Raw genomic sequence first — 20,823 nt, forward strand, 5'->3', positions numbered from 1 at the left:
ACAGGGGTCACCAACCTTTTTGAAACTGAGAGCTACTTCATGGGTACTAAAAACAAAGGGCTACCAGTTTGATACACTCTTCTGAAATAACAAATTTGCTCAGTTTACCTTTAGTTATATATTATTATTAATGATTAATGATACTCATCCATGTGAAGACACTGATCACGTTAATGATTTCTCAAAATAATTATTAACAATGACTTAACAAGGTGGGAAAAAGATAATATCAATATTCAACACTTTATTACTTTTAATCTCAGCAATTATTTAAATGTTCAGATGATCACTTCTACAACTTTTCATAGGAAAAATGTCCCATTTTCACTAGCTACTGACAAACCCTTTTAACAAATCATGAGCTATGTTGCTTTTTCTGCCTGTAGCGTCCGTCCAGTCCGTCCCTGCCTACTGCATATTGAGCAAATTTAGATCGGTATTGCGCAACAATAGAGAGATGGGGACCCACCCGAATATTGACGGGTATTTCGCACACTGAGTGTTACCATTTAGTGCAATAGTAGCTACAGAACATATAGGCCTACTGTGCTGTGTAAACTGTACTGTATCACATAGCGTTTCAGACACAAACTTTTCAACTTTCAAACTTAAACGGTGCGCTCCCAGCGCACATACCGGCAGTGATCTACAGCAGTGGTTTTCAACTAGGGGTTCCCCTAGCACTCCCTCACAAAATTAGTTAATAGCGTCACAATCATTTAACCACTTAACTTTGGCTATTTTAGAAAAACCTTGAAAAAGTGTGCACATCTTTGAATATTTATATTTTTTTAAAGCGAAAATTTATTGATATCTTAGTGGCCGTTAGCTGTAAAAATCCATAGATTAGCCGCACCGTTATATAAGCCGCAGGGTCGAAAAATTAGAGAAAAGGTGCGGCTTGTAGTCCGAAAATTACGGTATATAAATGCAAGTGTGATTACAAAATTCTAGCAACAGAATACAATTTAATTTTAGACGCAGTTCACTGGTGAGTTGTGCTCTTTTTAGAACAGGCCTGCGGATGACTCATGTGGTCCTTGGGGGCGACCTGGTGCCCGCGGGCACCGTGTTGGTGACCCCTTTTATAGAAAAATTCATGCTGCAGACATCATGAGTCTATAGCCTGTTTTGTTCCCCATGAGTAATAAGGAATGCATACCAACAATAAGACATTTTGGACTTGAAATGCCATCACTTTTAAAATTGACAATTGGGGCGTGGCCCGTAGCGCCACCTATGGGCAATGGTGGGCCATTTGGTCAGCCCACCCTTTCCAGAAAGCTTTGAATGTGTGTGCATCTTCCCAAGCTTGTGTGTGTGTCAAGGGCCAGGATGTTAGTGTTTGGATTGTTAGCAATTAGAAGGTGTATAAACCAGCTGGTTTCATCCTTGTCAATTTGATTTCATTGAGTTTCAGAGGGTCAGAGACAACATGTAAACGTCCAGTGTTTGATGTATCCAGTGGCCGGTGTGTTGATAAGAGTTGTGCTAAATTGATTGGGATGTTGGCCTGTGTGGAATAGGGGTAGAACGGTGAAGTCACGGTTCGGTTCATACCTCGGTTCAGACATCACGGTTCGGTACGAGTTCGGTACAACGGAAAAGCAAAACAAACCAGGTTCCTCTACGAGTGAATACGGGCGCGTTGAAGATGACATGTAAATTCCGATTGCGTCAGTAATTTTTTTGGCCCTATTTGTATGTGTATCTATTGGCTGGTTAAGCTCTGTAGGGAGAAGTTTTTTTTTTGTCTCGTTCCATTGATGGCACACCTGGGTGATGGCGTCGGATATTTTTAGTCATTTAGCACACGCCAGATGCATTATATGCGTTAACATGTTAGATGTATTTCCACTCACATACCCCACAACCAGTGACGTGCGGTGATGTCAGTAAGAGGCTAGGCACTGAGTTATGAAAGCCAGATTACCTAATTACCACATTTTTTAAATAAAATTGAGCTTGGAGAAATTTCTCAACTCCGTGATATCGGCAGACACCACTGCTGTCATTTAGACTTGAATTTCGCGGGGATTAAGCTTACAATGTAGCTGGTGTAATGAAGTTAGCTGCGCACATGTCCAATAATATCTCGATTTTAATTGGTCCATGTTTGATACGTAACGGGTAATTACTGGCATAACATATTTACGTGTAAAGTCACAGCAGAGTTGTGCTTTTCAACGTACATGTAGAAGAATACAGGATCCAAGTGCGCAAGTGAGTTTTTCGCTTGTCGTCCGCAGTGAACGTACAGTAATATCACTGCTTATTCTACAATTTTTTTTGTAGGCTATTTGATTATGCATAACTGCTACATTTGTCTAGCCTGGCTCTGCCCTCCTACGTACTTCCGCTCAATTTTGATTTTGCTTCTGTACTAGGTCTGGGATTTCGGTGTATTAGTCGGTTTTCAGAAACACATTTTTTGTAGGTCCAATCAGCGAACAGAGGGAGTGGCTGAGAACGATGACGTTGATGTCGTGCATTAGTTTAAGTTGTAGTTCAGTAATGGCGGCGGAGAAAGATGCGAGCGAAGCTATTCGGTCTGTTGTGGCAACACTGCCGAATATCCATAAGTTAAATCCTTGCTGAATTTTGTTGGTGGCCATGATGTTGTGGCCCTCCTCCCCACGGGGTTCGGGAAAAGTTTGATTTTCCAGCAACGGCAGCTAGCTCCGTTACAGTAGTGGTGAAGGAGTTGGCTAAGGCGAACGCTAGCGATTGGTTATGGCAGATCAGAGTGGCTCTGAGCAGATCCAATAGTTCAACAGAGTACCCGCCTTCAAGGAAGTTAACGCTTGTCAATGGAGCAATCCCAGACCCTCTGTACAAATTAAATGTACGAGGGTCTGGTTAGGACAAGGCTAACATTTGTCATTGTAACGTCTAAACAATTGGAATAACACACATATTGCATATACAGTACTGTGCATAAGTCTTGGGCACCCAAGATGTTTTACACAAATAATGTGTTATATTGTATTTCTTCAATTAAATGCTACAGCTTTTCTTGAATTACATGTTTCGATGAGGTCGGTGTGTACACGAGGCCAGCTTTTATTATTATTATTTGATTCGTAATTAAGAACAACACAGGAATTGCGCAAAGCAGTTTATTAATTAGTAGGCGACATCTCTGGTGTCTCGTCGGTGAGGAGGCAGATGAGGATACTAATAGTGATGCAAACAGTTTTGTGCCGTACCTTGTAGTAAAAATAAAGTTGAATTATAGTAAATCTAAATTTAATGTTGCTGCCTTTTTTCGTTTAAGTATATCAGATTTGAATGCAACGTTTAATCAATGAAATATATGTAATATAATGTTTTTATCTGTGCAGCAGTATAAAAGTGCAATTTTGCAAAACTTTGTTAATTTTTAATTTCATTATTTCTTAAAGCATTTTTCCTTAACCTTTTTTATTTTTATTGTGCCTAATACTTTTGCACAGTACTGTATATCACAAGAATAAACAGTAAAAATACATAAATACATGAAATAAAATGATTTAATCAACATTTTTACGTTTGAATTTTGGCAGGGTAGGCAGTGCCTACCTTGCCTACCCAGACTGCATGTCACTGCCCACAACTGCTGAACAACGCCGACACACAGTGTTCGTCTTATCCACCACTCTCTCGCCTGTACTACTGTAACTGAATGGGAAACCGAAGTTTTCCCAAACTTGCAATCTTAAAAAGGCAGGCGGGTCCTCTATCTCTCGTGGGTCGCCACCCCTTGCCATACTCGTCCTGAGTGTTGCTAGCTAGCCTATCTCTGACTCACGGCGGCGCCAATCAGAGCTTCAGAGCTACAGATTAGATGTCCCTAAAGTACACGAGTATCTACAGGGCCGGATTAACAAATGTATGTGCCCTGGGCAACAAGGCTCAAGCCCCCCCCCCTGTGTTTGATGTGATGCTAGTTACTGATTTCAAAAATTAATGCTCGCGCGCAACGCAATTTTTGGGGCCTTTATTTGAGCGCAAGATAGTTTTTTGAGCTTTATGTAAAATAAACATTTTACAAGCCGTTTTTCAATTGGTAAAATCTTGTCTAGAGAAGGTGATGTCTTTTTGTCTCAGTTTTTCAGCCCCACGTACCTTGCGTTTCTTAGCCTGGTTTAGCCAAGGAGCTCTCCACCTTTATTACTAATTTAAAAACTATTTGATAAATCGGATATAAAAGCATCATAGAATGTAAAGTAATTTCAATTTAGCTTGCACCTAAGTTAAAACATTTGTGCTAACATTAGCAATAATGTCAGCTAGTTTGAGGTGTATGCATAGGCTAACCATTAAATTAGCAGCACATTTCCCGTATTTAACAATGATTAAACATGGGCTTACCTGAAAGTGATGCACGGGCACCAACTCATGGGCACGTCTCTTTCTTTTTTTCTTCCCGACTGTTATCTTTTTAAGACCATTTTAGAAAAGTTGACCTAGCCTACTGTCAAAGTTCGTCAGGCCACTGAGATACGGAAGGGCACCCACAGCGAGCTTGGGAAGTTGAGTGTGTATTTGTTTTTTGTTTTTTTGGGGGGGGCACCATCGTAACTTTTTTGAGCATTTAAATAGGCTATATCTCTTGTTCTGCCTGTTTTGTAATATACGTGCCTAATATACTAAAATAATATCGGCATTATAAGTATTATAACTATGATGATTTTTCAGTTGGCTAATTTTTGGTGCCCCCTCAGGAGTTGGTGCCCTACGCACAGCACGTAGTGTGCGTTATGGGAGCGGCGGTACTGGCTACTAGACTACACAAACACTGTTTTTGACGTGATTTGACATAATATTTTGATCGAACGAGTTGCAATAAAGTACTCACATTAAGGAAAGTTAGGACAGCGTTCATAACGTGATATAACATTTTAGTTGACATTGTCCAGGGCCCCTTAGATATCATGTGCCCCTGGGCAAGTGCCCAGTTGCCCAAATGGTTAAACCGGCCTTGAGTATCTAACAGTAGTTCCGCATTACATTAATTAATTTGCACGCAAGTTTTATTTATTTTTATACCGTGTATTCTCTGTGTAATTTCATGCACCGAACCGTGACGCCCGTACCGTACGGTTCGGTGCGAATACATTTACCGTTCCACCCCTAACACATACAGGGAAAACAAAGCTTACAAACTGGTTGGTAGCTAGTACTGTAGCTGGCTACCAGCTCGTACATCCAGTGCTTTGGAGAACTGTGTTTGAACTACAGAAGAGCACATCCTAGCAGGAATAATGAACCATTTTGCTCACCTGGAAAACCCAGCTGTGCTCCGTTTTGCTCCTAGCTTCAGATCTGACCCCTGGACCGGTAAGTAACTTGTACAGCTGAGCTAACAATTGCTGCTGCGTAGAGCTAACTAGCATGAAGGGCGAAAACACAGGGTGTTGAGTGTTTCCCCTATTAATGTATTAGTGTATCCCACCCAGGGGGCTTTCCCCTTCATTTTCAAAGGAAGTCACGTGACAGGCCCCGCAAGGCAGCCTAGCAAAAGAAGCAAACCCTATTTCATGTGTTTATTAGGGCATTTGTGGACAAGCAACGTCAGTATGTTGTCAATCAAAAATAAACTAGCTAGCCTAACACAGCTAGCACAGTAGGCTATTTGCAAGGAAGTAAATGCTATTCCCAGCACCACACAGTCGCTTGTGGGAAGCAAATAGGCGAATTCACACAAATTTAGTCGCTGCCAGTGGATCTCGTGTACTCATCGACAGGCGATCAAGTATATAACAAGGGCAACGTTGCACAAACTTTAGTCGAATATAAATGTAACTTTTGAGGCGAAGAGCAATAAGCGAATTGCCTGTATATGTGAAAACAGCTTAATCTCACGCGTCAGCGACACAGACACTAGGCTACCATCAAAACGTGGGATATCTAATCGGACATGTGTTTACAACGTCAGGGGAAAGATTTAATTAGGGATTCAGTATGTTGTCAATCTATTGTTATTGTTAGTTTAAAGGCCATGTTGCAGGTTAACCACCACTGTCGATTAACGGGTACATAAAGTACTAAAGATATGTGTATCATTAAAAAAATATGTCTCCAAATTGTGTTAAAGGCCAGTTTGTCGTTTTTGGTATTTGCAGGATTTTTTTACGCAATTCGGTGATGACGTAACGTTGGGGAGATGTTTATAGTATGTATGATGGCCTGCAGCCGTATAATTTAGAACCTGTCAGACGTGAGAGGGCGAATGAGCAATTGCCGAGAACAGATGGCCGTCAAAGCGAATTAAATGCACGGTCCGAGGAGAATGAGTGGAGAGTTGGTGAAGTGTCCTGGTTAGTTGCTATCATTTAGCAACGAGCGCTGGAGCTAGTCTACGAACAGCAGTGCATACAATATCGACACTTTTTTTTTCTTCTGTCTGAATAGCATCGAGTGAAAGTCAACGTTTTCTTTATATCTAGTGATAGTGATCATGTTGTTAGTTCAGATAAGTACCGGTAACCTTCTCTAGAAATAGAGGGGGCTCATGCTAGCTATGGGCTAACTTGCCAAATTTCCACTCAAAATGCTGACAAAAGTTTGATTTACGATTTCCAACGCAGCCTCCATTGGTATTCTTAACCTGGAATGATAATATATAGTGCAGTGTTTCCTCTATGGCTAAATTTCTGCCGCCACGGTATCAGAAATCAGGCTGTACAAAATTTTAGGCCGTCTATCAGCAGTGATTGTTAGAGTGCATGTCGGAGAATTGCACGGACACTCGCTTCACACCGCAGTTGAGATTGCGTGTGTGCGTCCTTGTGAACTGCAAGTCGTATTGTTGTCAGTTCATTTAAGCCTGTTAGCAAATTGAAATCAAGTTATCTGGTGATTTTCGTTGTTTGTATTCTTCCCCTGCTAGCTACATTTTCTGTTGATTCGATAGCGATTGCTGCCCTTGCTCAGGTTTGTATTTTAGGTGCATTATTATGCTGAAGTAGTTTTAATTAATAAAAAGTGGGTTTATTGTTATTATTTGCTACAGAATGCTTAGCCTATCAAGATCAAATGAAGCAGGCAGTGTACATGCTTCAGAGTGGCCTACCTTAATCGATAGGCTAGGCTACTGACCATGTACAATAAGTTATGTCAATTATTAATTGGCAGCCTTTATGCCATTTAGAACATACTTTGAGTGTAAGGTGTCTTTAATTAGCCTAACTTTATTGCTTTAGGGGAAATAGGACGAAAATATGTGCAATATTACATTAGCTATTAGACTATTACATTAACCTGTTCCGAAATATAGGTTTAGTTTCGGCGGGGGGGGGGAGGAGAGATGCAAAACAAAACACCTGGAAATAAATACATTGATTAGAAAAAAGAAGAGAAATAAGAATATATATATATTATTATTTTTTGGAGCACCGAAAACCCATTTTGACCTAGGAAAAACGACGTTGCTTGTTCACAAATGCCCGAAGAAGAAGAAGCTTCGCTGCTTGACCCTCAAAAATGGCTTACTGAGACAAAATCAGTGCTTAGAGTGCAACATCTGGCTTGGTCTGAAATTCTTACCTATTTGTCTTCGGTGAATCACGCTGGGGGGTGACTGGGGGGCCTTGGGCTCAAGAGGGGGTGAGGTTGAGCAGTTTACATGAGCAGGGGCCAAAGCATGCAACTCGGCATGGTCAGACAGTATATCCAGGTGAGGCTTGTAGATGTCATCCTCAGATATCCAGGAGTAGGAATGCTGGACACAGAAAGAAGAGTTACTGCTGGGTCACCATAACAAAAGACTGCTGCTGTGTCTGCAGTGTCTTTAACTATGTTTGTTGTTCTAGAGGGAGCACGTTGGTAAAAATAGAATATAGTTATGGAACACAACAGGCCCTAGTATCATGTATTTGTGTTGAATAGTTTCAGTTTCATCACAAGCTGCAGTTTTATGATATACAGATGAGGGACAATAAATAAACACATTTATTAAGAGATCCCGCAATTTTGCAACCTTTTGCAAAAGCCCCACTCCAAAACTTGCTTGACCAAGTCTACCTAAGCATCCAGTCACTACTTGAAGACGGTCCGTCAAGCTTTTGGTCGTTAAGGCGCAAAAGGGCATACGGAACCTACAAATCCAATAGCAAGTGTACTGCTCAAGAAAACCGTCTCATTTTCACATTGACAAAACTATGAAGATTTTATTCTATCGTGCTTTAATTGAATCTATTTTATAATTTTCTTTAGTGTCATGGTTCATAAATCTACCCTTAAAGAACCTAAATAGTTTGAGTCAAATTGTCAAATATTCTAGTAGCCTGATTGGGGAGTCACAGTTTAACCCAGTTACAGCTGGCTGGCTGGCTCGATATTTAATGACGACTCCCATCCTTTGCACAGTGAATTTCAGCTTCTTCCTTCTGGATGAAGGTTTATTGTTCCAAAGTGCAGAACAAAGTGTTATAAAAACAGGTTTGTTTTCAAGACCAGCTTGAATAAGTCCAAGCAACGTTGCATCTATATTACTGTACTAGCAAAGTCGATTTTATTGTTTATTATAATGTTTTTAAATGTTTGTTTGAAACATGGAGCAGCAGTTTTATCATGTTGTTTAGACTTTTAGGTCATACACTATTTGTGTTCTTGTAAATATGTCAAACGTACAAACTCACCCACTGCAGACCAAATGTACCTATGGGTAAACTGAGCTACCCCGAAAGCTGACTGGAGTAATGTCTCCCTTTTCCAAAGCCCATGGGTAAAACTGTGTGGAATGCCCAATTCTCTGCTAAATATCTAAAAGATCAAAAACTTCTGTCTGTTGTGTTCCAACGTAGCTACTGTACTCTTTATAAAAATTTGCTAATCCAGTTTAGCAAATGTTACCTCACATCTAACATAGCATTGGCTCTAGCTAGACAATTACAACAGATTACTAGCCAGCTACTGTAGAACTACGTATTTATAATCTACAAAATGTATTAGAGCTAGGCTACAGTATATGTTGTGTTGCATTTATAGTGGGTCTCAGTGCTGGAAGCTTCACATAGCCGACGTTTTGAAGATTATAAACTTGAACATGACATACCAAAAACCAATTACACATTTATTTAGCTTTAAATCCTTGAAACAATTTAACCTTGACCACTAGTAGTACTGTACTGTAGTAGTAGTGTCTGTTGAATTCTGTGTGCTTCAATTATTATTATGGCCCCACCCTAGTTGATTTAATTATTCTGAATATATTCCTCCATTTAATTTTGCAATCCCTTTTGCCTCGTTCTGGAGGATATTGTGGATGTATTACTCCAAAAAGAATCACTTACACTGACTGGCAGTTTGCTAATTATAGCAGTCTACTGTAGTACCCGCTATACAAAGAAGCAAAGCTTGACGGGCTAGCAACAGTAACTAAGGCTTTTGCAAAAGGTCAATTTCCATAAAGATCCATCACTATGCCAACATCGCTTGTTCAGCCTGAACCAAACAAATCCTGCATAATGCTGCCCCATGTGTGGTTTTGGATTCAGAATCAGAGGCGTGACGGCAGCATCTAGCATGTAGTCCCGCCATGTCGGCGAATCTCCCTATTATCCATATTTTCAGCTCTGTGACTACCTTTGCTGCTAGCTTTATGCCAGTACAACAATGACCCCCCCCATTTCATGTTTTTACCCTTTATACAGAACTGCAAAGAGGCATAAAGATACAACATTCCCACCGTAAACAGGCTGTGTAAAAGGGACTAACGTCAAACGGCACTCAAAGATTAAAAAGGTCAGGGCAATCATATGACGAGTCACGACTCAGGACAGACAGAGGGAGGGGAGGCAGGCACTTTGCTTACAGAGAGAAAGTCTGCAGACATTTTCCGGCTATGCATGCAAGCAGATTGCCATAGATCCATTTTGCCTGAAGGCTCTGAGACACTCAATGAGGAATTCTCCGCCTTCTTCTCTTGTCCATTATTCCTTATTTGAGGAGTCTCAGCAATCGCAAGGTCAGGCGTCTTCTCAACTTTTCCTACAGGCCCGATGAGGGAGGGTTTTATTGCTGAGGGCACAAATATCTCTGTTGGCGGCGACTCCTGGTCTCGGGTCTCAAGTTGAAGGTCAGAGAGGTCTGGGCAAAGTGCAGCATGGCCCTGGGTCTCACTGTCGGGGCAAAGTGCAGCATGGCCCTGGGTCTCACTGTCGGAGCCACTGATGGCGGTGGTCTCAGAGAAGAGGTTGGTACCAGAGCTGGAGACGTATGAATCTTCACGCATGGAGTCTTGACTGGAGTGGCCACTCTTTCTGTAGTACACAAGCACAAGAGGAACGGCACAAGATTTTATTCCATGTTTAACTTTTCAGTTCATTCAATTATGAAGTTACTTAATTAAGATAGTATTCCTTGATATATTTTAGACATATCATGTTTATATATACACATCACTAACTTCAAATTGCCGAATACATCACTTCATTAAATTATGAAGTTACTTAATTAAGATAGTATTCCGAGTATTGCGTTGATGATAGGAGCATATTTTCCTATCTCCCAACCCTACTGCATGCATTACTTACTCTATAAAAGGCCTCTTGGTGTTGTGTTCTAAAATCGAGGATATCTCAAGGTCACATGGCCAGGGCTCCTTGTCTGAGCTCCTGGGGTCATGACCCTGCAGCAGGCTGTCAGAGCTCAGGCTGGAAGAGAGTTGAGATGAACCTGTAGTGTCCAGGCTCAAATTGGATGAGTTCAGGGGGGACCGTCCTCCCACTACTGCACCCATCCCCCTCCCCATCACTGCTCCCAACCCCACTTGCTGCACCTCTACTGTGTCCGACCCACAGGACGACTGGGACGCTGTATCCCAGGACTCCTTGCACTTAGAGTAGGAGGAGCCACTGGCCCCATTGAGGAAAAGGTCAACGGTTTCACCTTGGGAGGCAGGGCAAAGGCCAGAAAGAACCAGCGGGGTGGTGGTCCACTCGTTCAGCACAGAAGACTTGTAGGACAGGTTAAAGGTGAGGGATCCCAGGCCCTGGAGGTAGCTGAGCAGCACCTCACGCTCTTCTGGGTTCAAAAGCAGAGCGTTGGGTTGATAGTGGCCCTGCAGCTTGGAGCCCTCACGGAACAACGCAGCCAAGTAACATTCCACCAGGCCATGGTTGAGGGCTAGCCGTACCCAAGCTCGGCAACGGCCCACGTCAGTGCCCACGAAGCACAGCTTCTCCACCTCTGTAATCACGTCACTATGGGGAGAGTGACATCATGCCATTTTATAATTAAAAGTACTTTACGTGTAATTGTGTACAGTATAGACAGTGTCCAAATGGTATCCATTTGCTGTAGGTTATTAACAGTGTTGGGAAGGATACTTTCAAAACTTATTTTGTTACAGAATACGTATTCCGTTACGTTACTCTATCTGAGTAATATATTCTGAATACTTGGATTACTTCGACATTGAATTGCATTGTATAAGTGCAGGAATGCGGCCATCAAATCCTGCTTTCTAAACTGCGTTTCCCAATAACGATGGATCTTAGTTGTTACGAGGGTTCTCTACTAGCAAAATAACAAACCATCGTTATTTCTTACGTGCGTTTCCCGAACATGCTCGTAAGGAGATCCCTCGTACGTGTCTCTTAAGAACTACTTGAGAGTGGATGAGGCATGCTTTGGCCAACTATGGTATGCAAGTTTGCATCCCCCGTGCATGTGATGACCATGCATTGGCTTAGCCAATAGCATTGCAGAAGGAAAGAACGAGAGGCAATGACATGGGAGCGATAGATGTAGTTGTGTTTGTACAGTGTAGAAACCACCAGCTAGAAGTTATGGGAAATGCATTAATTTAGTTGCCTTAATTTATTTAGAGAGTGAATAAACTTGTGAAACAGATAAGTATCGTAATGTAATCCATTGATTTCAACAATGTAACTGTATTCTAAATACCAACTATTTAAATTGTATCTGTAACAGAATTTACTCATAATTTGTATTCTGAATGCGTAACGCCGGTACATGTATTCCGTTACTCCCTAACACTGGTTATTAAACACATCACAATCCATTATTAAATATTCTCAGGTATTATCAAGTATTGATCGTCTTCTGTATTATCAGATACTAAAAGTGGAAATTGCAGTTGGTGCACTGCTTTTGCTGCAACTCACCGATGAGTGACGCTCTTGAGCAAACTCCAGAAGACCGGCTGAGGTAGAGGTCCCCGGGAGCCTTCTTTTCGGTTGCGGCCCCCAGCCTCATAGCGGATATACTTGCTCTTGATCCCGTGGATGAAGACAGCCTCAAGGGTACAGCACAGGAGGTTGGCGTCCCCGTCCTCGCTGGTCACCATAGCATCGGTCGTCACATAACGCTTCTGCAGAACCTTGAGTGCCAGCGCCAACTTCTCTTTGATGCACTAGAGGACACAAGTGTCTGATTATTGAAAGTCTCTCGCCTAGGGTGCCAGAAACGACACTGAACGAAACATCCCAACTTTCCCACTCTACGACCAAGCACTACCACTTTGAGTTACACAATGCTGGAAGTAACTTTCTACCACAGTGGAAACAACTCAAAGGCAGAAAAAACTAAATCATCTCAGTCTTGAGGTAACCTATTTTTTAAACTAATATCCAGATTCAGAGATTTTTCATGTGTACTTACATTTTCCAACTGATATTTCTGTTTATTTTAAATAAGTATGCATACTTAATATTTAAGAAGATTGCAGAGATTAAAAAGCATGCATTTGTTGCTGCTCATTTACACTTCAGAATGCTAAGAGTGAAGTGTAGAATGACACGGTTCTCTTCTCATTTTCCTTAGTGCAAGAGAGTAGAGGAGAGTGCAATCATCCAATCCACCAAGCAACTCAAAACGAGAGTGAATACCAACAGAAGAATATTGCTGGCACTTTTTTGGGCCGCTACCCACACGCTTAGCTGTGTTGCTCATTCCACGAATGCACGATCCTTACAAGTTGTACCTCGTTGTAAAGGTGACTAATCAGGCTTTCCAACGATATAAAATACAATACCAATTGGTATTATTAAAGGGGAGGAATAATCAACCAAAATAACGTTTCCAAACTTTTTTTGAGGAGTTAATATATTTTTATTTTTATTTGTGAGACCACACATTTGTAGATGTAGGCCTACGTTTCAACTAGCGTCCACCTAGCTATTGACGCTAGTCAGAAATTGTTATTAAAATTTCAATATAATACAAATAAAAAACATGTCACAGCATAGGGGTCAGATGGCTGAGCGGTTAGGGAGTCGGGCTAGTAATCAGAAGGTTGTTGGTTCGATTCCGGGCCGTGTCAAATGACGTTGTGTCCTTGGGCAAGGCACTTCACACTTGCCTTGGGGGGAATGTCCCTGTACTTACTGTAAGTCGCTCTGGAAAAGAGCGTCTGCTAAATGACTAAATGTAAATGTAACCCATAAGGTCCGCCATGATAGGTTTTGCTGTACTGTCCAAATTTGGTACAACCTTCAAAACCCTTCTCCTCATGAACCATAGATCCAATCGACTTGAAATTTTTTACAGATTTGTAGAATACATGTCTTTCTATAGGGTGAAATTGAATAAGGAATGCAATACAAAATGGCTGAAAGAAGTGTATTTATGCCCACATTGCCACAATATCTTTGTGTTAATAAATCAAATAACATTTTGATAACCTTTGTGCCTCCAAGATGACATCATTCTGAAGTACCATACGCAATTTCACCTTGATATGTCAATATATGATTGAATTCAATTTAATTGCTCCACAGCGCGCATGCTCCAAATTCTCAGACTCATCCTGCCCCTTGACACTAGGGTGACCATTTTTACACATTTTAAGCTAGAATCAATGATTGGTTTCGTGAAAGTACACTACTCTTGAATTATGGTGAAGGTTTTAGCACTTTTAGACCTTTAGATCGTGAGTCTGAAGTGATGGAAAACCGAACTCGAAAAGTAGCTACTGTAGCTCTAGATTTTTTCCTCTGTGTTTTTAATTAGTGAGTCATTTTGCATCTCGGCGAATTGTTCATCAAAAAGGTTGAGGAGGGCAGCCTTTATGACAAAAAGCAATTCCCCACAGACCAATCGGCTCAGAATTTTGATTTGGGGCGTGAAAGTCTTTGTAATAAGCCTATCCGCCAGGGAGACCGCATAGGCGCTTAGGCGGCAGCCATGTTTTGGTCGCGTCATGTTCATAAGTTCACCATTTTACAGTTAGGTCTACACGAAAAAGGTCGAGGAGGGCAGCCTTTAGGAGATGTGGGAATTGTGCTTTTAGCCAGATGCTCCGATTATTTTTGTGATTTGTGGACTTGCAATTGGAGTGATACTGCGTCTCGGGGGTACATTGTTTTGACGTTAGCCTCAGTCAGACTCGGCTCGCCCACTGGCAGTGTGTAAACAATTTTGTATTTCACTCAATTCTACTCCAAAAACGTCAGGGAGGACTGCTTTTTGTAGACAAGGGACTGCTAAAGATAGCTAGTATATCTGATTTTTCAAGGCGAGCCTGTTTCATTCGTCATATGCCCTGAGAAAGCGACCTACGTTAGCCAGGCTAGTTTTGCCAATTTCAGTAAGTCAGGCTATTTAAAGGTCTCTGACAGTCAGAATCACTGTTTACAGGCAAAGGTCGAGCTGGTCTTTTGTCAGATGTGTATATATTGACCAGTTTAGAGCTAAATACTCTTGCCAGAGCCTGGAATCGAACCCGTGTTTTGAGTGACTTTGCATGGGTCTCCATCAGGTCAACACATTTATATTGACATTTTATTGTTTGGAGGATAACCCCTTGAGATGCAGCATCTCGTTTTCGAGGGGGTCCTCAAGACACAAGACAAAGACAAATACATGCACATTCAAACTCGCTCAAGTTCCCCCACCCCCAGACCTCACCCACCCCACCGACTCCCTATTGAATACATATCGTATTATTGAGAGGCATATATACACATATACATACATACACATATTAATACATATATATGCACACATATACACAAACCTTCACCTATACACACGTATAATATTTATTCATAAATTTAAAAAAAAGAAAAAAGAAAGAAAAGTCCAGTCAAACATGAGCAAAACATTTACAGCAACAATTTGCTTGTAAGTGATTATAAAGGGATATTTTAAAGGAGTGCAAAGAGGTGATAGATCTTAGAGACCCTGGTAGGCTATTCCAGTCTGAAGGGGCTTTAAATTTAAAGGTACGCCTGCCACTCTCTTTTGAGATGTTTGGTACAGTAAAGAAGGGGTATTCGGTGTGTCTCAGTCTGTAGATAGGTCTATATGGAATTAAATATTCCTTCAGGTAAGGAGGATAGTCAGAGTAGATACATTTGAATATAATCTGGTACCAGTGAAACTGTCTTCTGGCTTTTGGTGATAATAAATTCAGTGTGTTATACATAATACAATGGTGAGTAGTGAACGGACATCTCAACACAAATCTGCACATACTATTGAAAACAACATTTAGTGCTTTTAGATTGGATTCTGATGTGTTTTGATAGACAACATCTACATAGTCTAATATAGGAAATATTGGCTGTGTCACAATTCTTAACCTAATCAGTTGAGTGAAACAGTTAATAGAACGATACAATATTCGTAAATTACAATTTATTTTATTGACTACTGAATGAATGTAACGCCTAAAGGAGAGTTGTGAGTCAGTACAAGGCCCAAATATTTGAGTTCATCAACTTTAACTAGCGGAGTATCATCTAAGAATTTAAGTAAGAGATTGTTGTCTTGATTCAGTGTAGCTGATCTGGTGGGAAACAGCATACTATCTGATTATTTCTTATTGAGTAGTAGGTGGTTGGAATGGAACCAAAGTTGGATGGCATTAAAGTTAGATTGCAGTGTGGATTGAATCCTAGAAATCGACGTGTTAGATGCATAGATCACCGTGTCATCTGTATTTTTGGATTCAAGTTCAAGTAATGCCACTGCATTTCACAGTCAAAACTGTAGTTTATGTCAAGTGTAGATGGAAAAAGCTGCGTTTTTCACAACTGAACTGACATGGATCTTTTCTTCACTTTTACAGGTCTGGAGGGTGATGCAGAGGCCTGCTCAACAGAGTTCAATAAAGGATGCTGAGAGCAACAACAGAGAATGCTGAGCGCATCACAGACCCCTTGCTGGACTATCCCTCTCTAGCTGGACAGCTTCATTCAGCTGGCCTGCCCCGCCTGCCTGCCGGCCCTGTTTGCCCCTGCCTGCCAGCCCTCCAGAGACAGACAGTCACCCCACAGACACAGTAGCTCTGCAGACTGCTTTTTTGAGGACATTGATGAAAAAGGACAAACCAGCATTTTTTACTTTGATGAAAGTCTAAATGTTTAATCCTTTCCATGTCCCAGTATGCCAAGCTGCTGACTTTTAGTGTCTTAAGTGATTAAACCAGTTCAAGTGATAGACTTTTGACCTGAATCCAATGATTATTCATCTGAATAAGAACCACTCAAGAGAATTACTGATTCTTTATTAATAGTATTTATGTATATATAATTGCGCAGCTCCCCCTGTCAATGATCTAGCACCTCCTCAGCACCTGTATTAAAAAGTCTCTGGCGCCGTCCCTGCCCAGGGTTGATTGTAACTGGTGTTGGAAAACACATGTAGTAGGGCAGAATAGAGGGACTGGGCAAAGGGTGCTGGTGTGGAAAGTCCCCAAACACTGTGCAGAATGGGCAGAAAATATTAGATGACATTGTATCGAGGCCCAATGGGAGAAGAAGCCATAGGATATTTACAATTGTAGTAGGCCATTAGATCTGTTGTAAAAGTTCAGGGGTGTAATTTGTTGGATATGAAGCCCCCACCCTCCACTCCAGAGACAGTTGGTGACAGAGAGGTGCAGACATTAAGTTAAACATAGTCATGCGTTAAGAGTAGAGTAAAAAATACAGATCCCCCCTTTCTGAATAAAGTTCGACTGATCTGATTTGTTGATTTCTGTTGCTATGAAAACCAGTTTAGCCAAGCTAACTAACATTTTTTTTAGCTAGCTTGCATTACCATTCAATAGCTAACAAAACATTAGTAAAAGTAGCTTGCTAATCGAGCAGAACTTGTTAATGCAGGAAACTCAGAGACCTTAGCGCGTCACTAGCATCTCGTCATATCACGCAGTCGGAGCACAGCTAGATAATCAGCTGTCAGCACTCGAGTACCCAGCATGCAGTGCGGCATGTCAAAAAACGCAAAGACTTATGGAAAATTGTTCGGTTACAACAGCCATGCGAGGGATTTCAGTTGTTGTCTTCGTTCAGTTAGATGTTTGTAATGTTGTTGTTTGTTAGTTAATATCATCTTGTTGGTCACCCTGAGTGTGCATGTCGTGTAGTTTAATGGGAACAGTCGGCTATTTTACTATCAGAGGCTACACTCGCAAAGATCTGGACGTGGGCTGTATCCTAACCAGTTGCCTATGAGGCTATTCTTGAGATCTACTCAAGAAGACAATCATCTTTGAGAAAGTTTGATAACAATGTTGCGGTTGATATGTATTGATTGTGGGAGGTAATTTTTGGACTACATCTAAACCTCATGTGGCTGCTGCAGCATTTCTGTTTTGGCATGACCTGCGCTGGGAGAGAGGGAAACAGCATGGATGGGGATAGTGTGCGGGCAGATGTGACTTTATATAGGGTGAAATGGAATGAGAAATGCAATACAAAATGTCTGAAAGGGGTGTATTTATGTAAGTGTCCACATTGCCTCAATATCTTTGTCAATAAATCAAATATAATTTTGACTGATGGTTATTCAAACCTTATTGGCTTCAAGGTGACATCATTCTGATGTACCATGCGCACTTTTATGCAATTTTACCTTGAAATGTCAACCGTTTCTTAACCTTTGTCCCAAAGCTGACCAAAGCTCATACTCTGCCCTTTCTACTCATACAATCTCAACAGTTGGTGTGTAGCAGAGGATAGAGAGACTGACTTGTGACCTTATGCTCATGAGTTCAAATCCCCATTCAGCCTATTGTTGTTGGCCAAACATGAAGTAGTTTTGCTCTCTTGTTGTCCAACTCTCCATCTTCAACAGTGTACATGTTTATAATATTTTGCCATTTTGCGGAGGAACCCGCATCGCTGCTTGCAGCTATATTTATTATTATTATTATGCATAGCGATTGGTGCGAAGTTTTGAAATTTGGCACGCTGATTGGGAACGGTCTCCTGATTGTCACCAAGTTTCATGTCGATCCCTGAAGCACTATAGCGCCACCAAGGCGTCAAAGTTGGAGTTGTGTTTACGCCCATAACTTTTGAACCATGAGACAGTTTTTCTTAAGTGAGGTATCATTGGATTCCTTAGATGCAGACGATTCGACTGAACCCTGTGACGTCATTGTCATCATGGTGGTTTTTCCGTCATTTGTATTGTACGAAAAGCCAACTTTTTCGAACTCCTCCTAGGCGGTTGCTCCGATTTTCATGAAAATCGTAACAGATTATCTTCAGACCATGCCAACGAAAAATCATTAGAATTTTATCGATAAGTCAAACCGATCACGAGTAACGCGCAAACGAATTTGACAAAGAGCACGCCAAAGCGGACGTGAGGCCTTGTCTCTGCGACGGTTTACCGTCATCTAATCATCTTCCTACCACAATCACCTTGAATTGTCAAAATATGACTGAATTACAGCTGTTTATACTTGGGTCAAATCTGACAAAGCTTGCCACGGGAGAAACGGCTTTTTATTTTATTTTAAAGTAACCAAACACAGAATTTCCCAGCAGCGAGAATAGCTCACTGGGATAAGACGGGCTCCTTTGAAACGCAAGGTCGTAGGATCGAATCCAGCCACAGTCATAAAGCAAGTCTTGATACCGGATCATCTGTTTAGCGAAGCCAGTATTTTACATTTAGTCATTTAGCAGATGCTCTTATCCAGAGCGACTTACAGTAAGTACAGGGACATTCTCCCTGAGGCAAGTAGGGTGAAGTGCCTTGCCCAAGGACACAACGTCATCTTGAACGGCCGGGAATCGAACTGGCAACCTTCTGATTACTAGCCTGCTTCCCTAACCGCTCAGCCACCTGACTCCCAGTATAATCACAATGGTAACTATAACGTTTCATTGTCAGGTGATTTATAGTCAAGAAGAAGCGGATTCATTGTGCTTTGAAGATATAATGCTGCTACATCTAGCCAGCGCATTTTGTCTCAAAATGACATTTACGAAACGCATCGGCTTATCGTTACAAAACTCGGTATACGTCTTTTGCGCAACGCCGTGAAGGTAATCAAAAGTTTCGGGGTAGCGCCACCGCGTTGCTCCGTGAGGAGGAAACCTGTTGTTATTGTTAGTTTTATTATTATTGGGTGTGCTTTGCCTTTGGCAAAGGCACAAACTTTGTTCTCTCACATATTATTATTATTTCTCTTCACACCCCTAAATCTTCATCCATATTTGGACTACATAGACAACGTCGATGTCAAAAGTTTCATCTTGGTAGCGATTGGGTTGCTTGTATTTTTATTTACGTTCCGTTGCACGGTTTAAGTAGAAATTACGTTTTTGTGGCGAAAAGTGAAGCTCACGGTGGCTAACTTGCTAGCCACAGTCACTGACGCTACTTACGTCACTAACGTCACGAAAACTCGCGTGACTACCTCTAGCAGAACATTAGTTTAGCAGCTCGTTAACTTATGGGAGATAGTTAAGCTAACTGCTTTACTGGAAGGCAGCTGCAGAAACGCCAAAAGCAAAGAAGCCAGAGTGATAACTATTTACTAATTTTACTTTGTGATATGACACACAATTGTGATGTGTAATGTACAATATAAGCTGATATTATTAAGGAAGTACATCTACTTTCGGAAACAGTAGTCTACTATTTCACTGAAGTATTAGCATCATGACATTAGCCTCTGTTGCCCGGGCAAAACATACTTCAGTGGTCTATGATGCATCTGTTTTCAATCGTTAAAATAAACATTCCTCACAAATACATTTTCGTTGTAGGAACGTTTCCAAACAAACTAGCTATTATACAATGAGCTGTAGTGTGCTCTTTAATCCCTATTATTTGACTGAGTGTAGTCAAGTTGGTATTGTTTACTGTGTTTAACCATTACAGCATAATTAATACTTTATAGTTGAACAAATAAAGAAGTTGTGGAAAAATTTGAGGGACATGAAGAAGAGGGGGATGTGAAGAGTGGCCAGGCAGGTAACAGACAGAAGAAGAGATGGAAGTATATGGAGGCAATGTCTTTCCTAGACAAGTCCACTTCATTTAGGAGGTAGGCTCAATTCGAAAAAATTGGAATCTACACAGGGCCTGAATATTATGTTTAAGAATGACTCTTATACACTTGTCATTATCTGAATAGTACCCAGAGCAATCTAGATGCTGAGGAAGAGCAGGAAGAGAGCAGGTGTGTGACCAAGAGGAAAGTGAGCGAGAGGGTAGTGCTGTAGCTAGTGCTGTAGCTCCCAGGCGAGCCAATGCAAAGAGGAAGAGTAATGACAGCATGCTGGAGGATTACCTGAAGAAGAAGGAAGCCAGAGAAGCTGAGAGAGAAAGAGAGAGAGCACTAGAGAGAGAAAGAGAGAGCACTAGAGAGAGATGGGGTCACTCAGTTTCTTTTAAGCTTAGCCCCTGCAATGAGGCATCTGTCTCCAGAAAGGCAATCCTGTGTTAGGTTCAAGATGCAGGAGGTGTGTCATGAGGCAGAGTTTGGAGCTGTTTATTCTCAGCCATACACAAATTTTACTTCCTTGTAACGGTGCTGCTATATTTTTCATATTTATTAAGTTATATTAATGTTATTGTTGAATTTGTTCAATAAAATCTTATTGTAACAACAAATTGGTT

General features: G+C 41.2%; 1 protein-coding gene across 2 annotated transcripts in view; it reads right to left on the reverse strand.

The window, feature by feature from the left end:
• The window catches only part of plekhm1 (pleckstrin homology domain containing, family M (with RUN domain) member 1), a 37,156-nt gene that overhangs the window by 10,186 nt on the left and 6,147 nt on the right, over positions 1–20,823 (reverse strand). For both annotated transcript variants that reach the window (XM_067244972.1, XM_067244973.1), the window contains exons 3-6: positions 12,117–12,364; positions 10,521–11,189; positions 9,800–10,247; positions 7,531–7,705 (exon numbers count right to left, since the gene is read on the reverse strand). In XM_067244972.1, coding sequence (XP_067101073.1) covers positions 7,531–7,705; positions 9,800–10,247; positions 10,521–11,189; positions 12,117–12,364 — 1,540 coding nt within the window. The remainder of the gene's footprint in view (positions 1–7,530; positions 7,706–9,799; positions 10,248–10,520; positions 11,190–12,116; positions 12,365–20,823) is intronic.

The sequence above is a fragment of the Osmerus mordax genome, chromosome 10 (genome assembly GCF_038355195.1).
Source record: "Osmerus mordax isolate fOsmMor3 chromosome 10, fOsmMor3.pri, whole genome shotgun sequence".
Taxonomy (NCBI): domain Eukaryota; kingdom Metazoa; phylum Chordata; class Actinopteri; order Osmeriformes; family Osmeridae; genus Osmerus; species Osmerus mordax.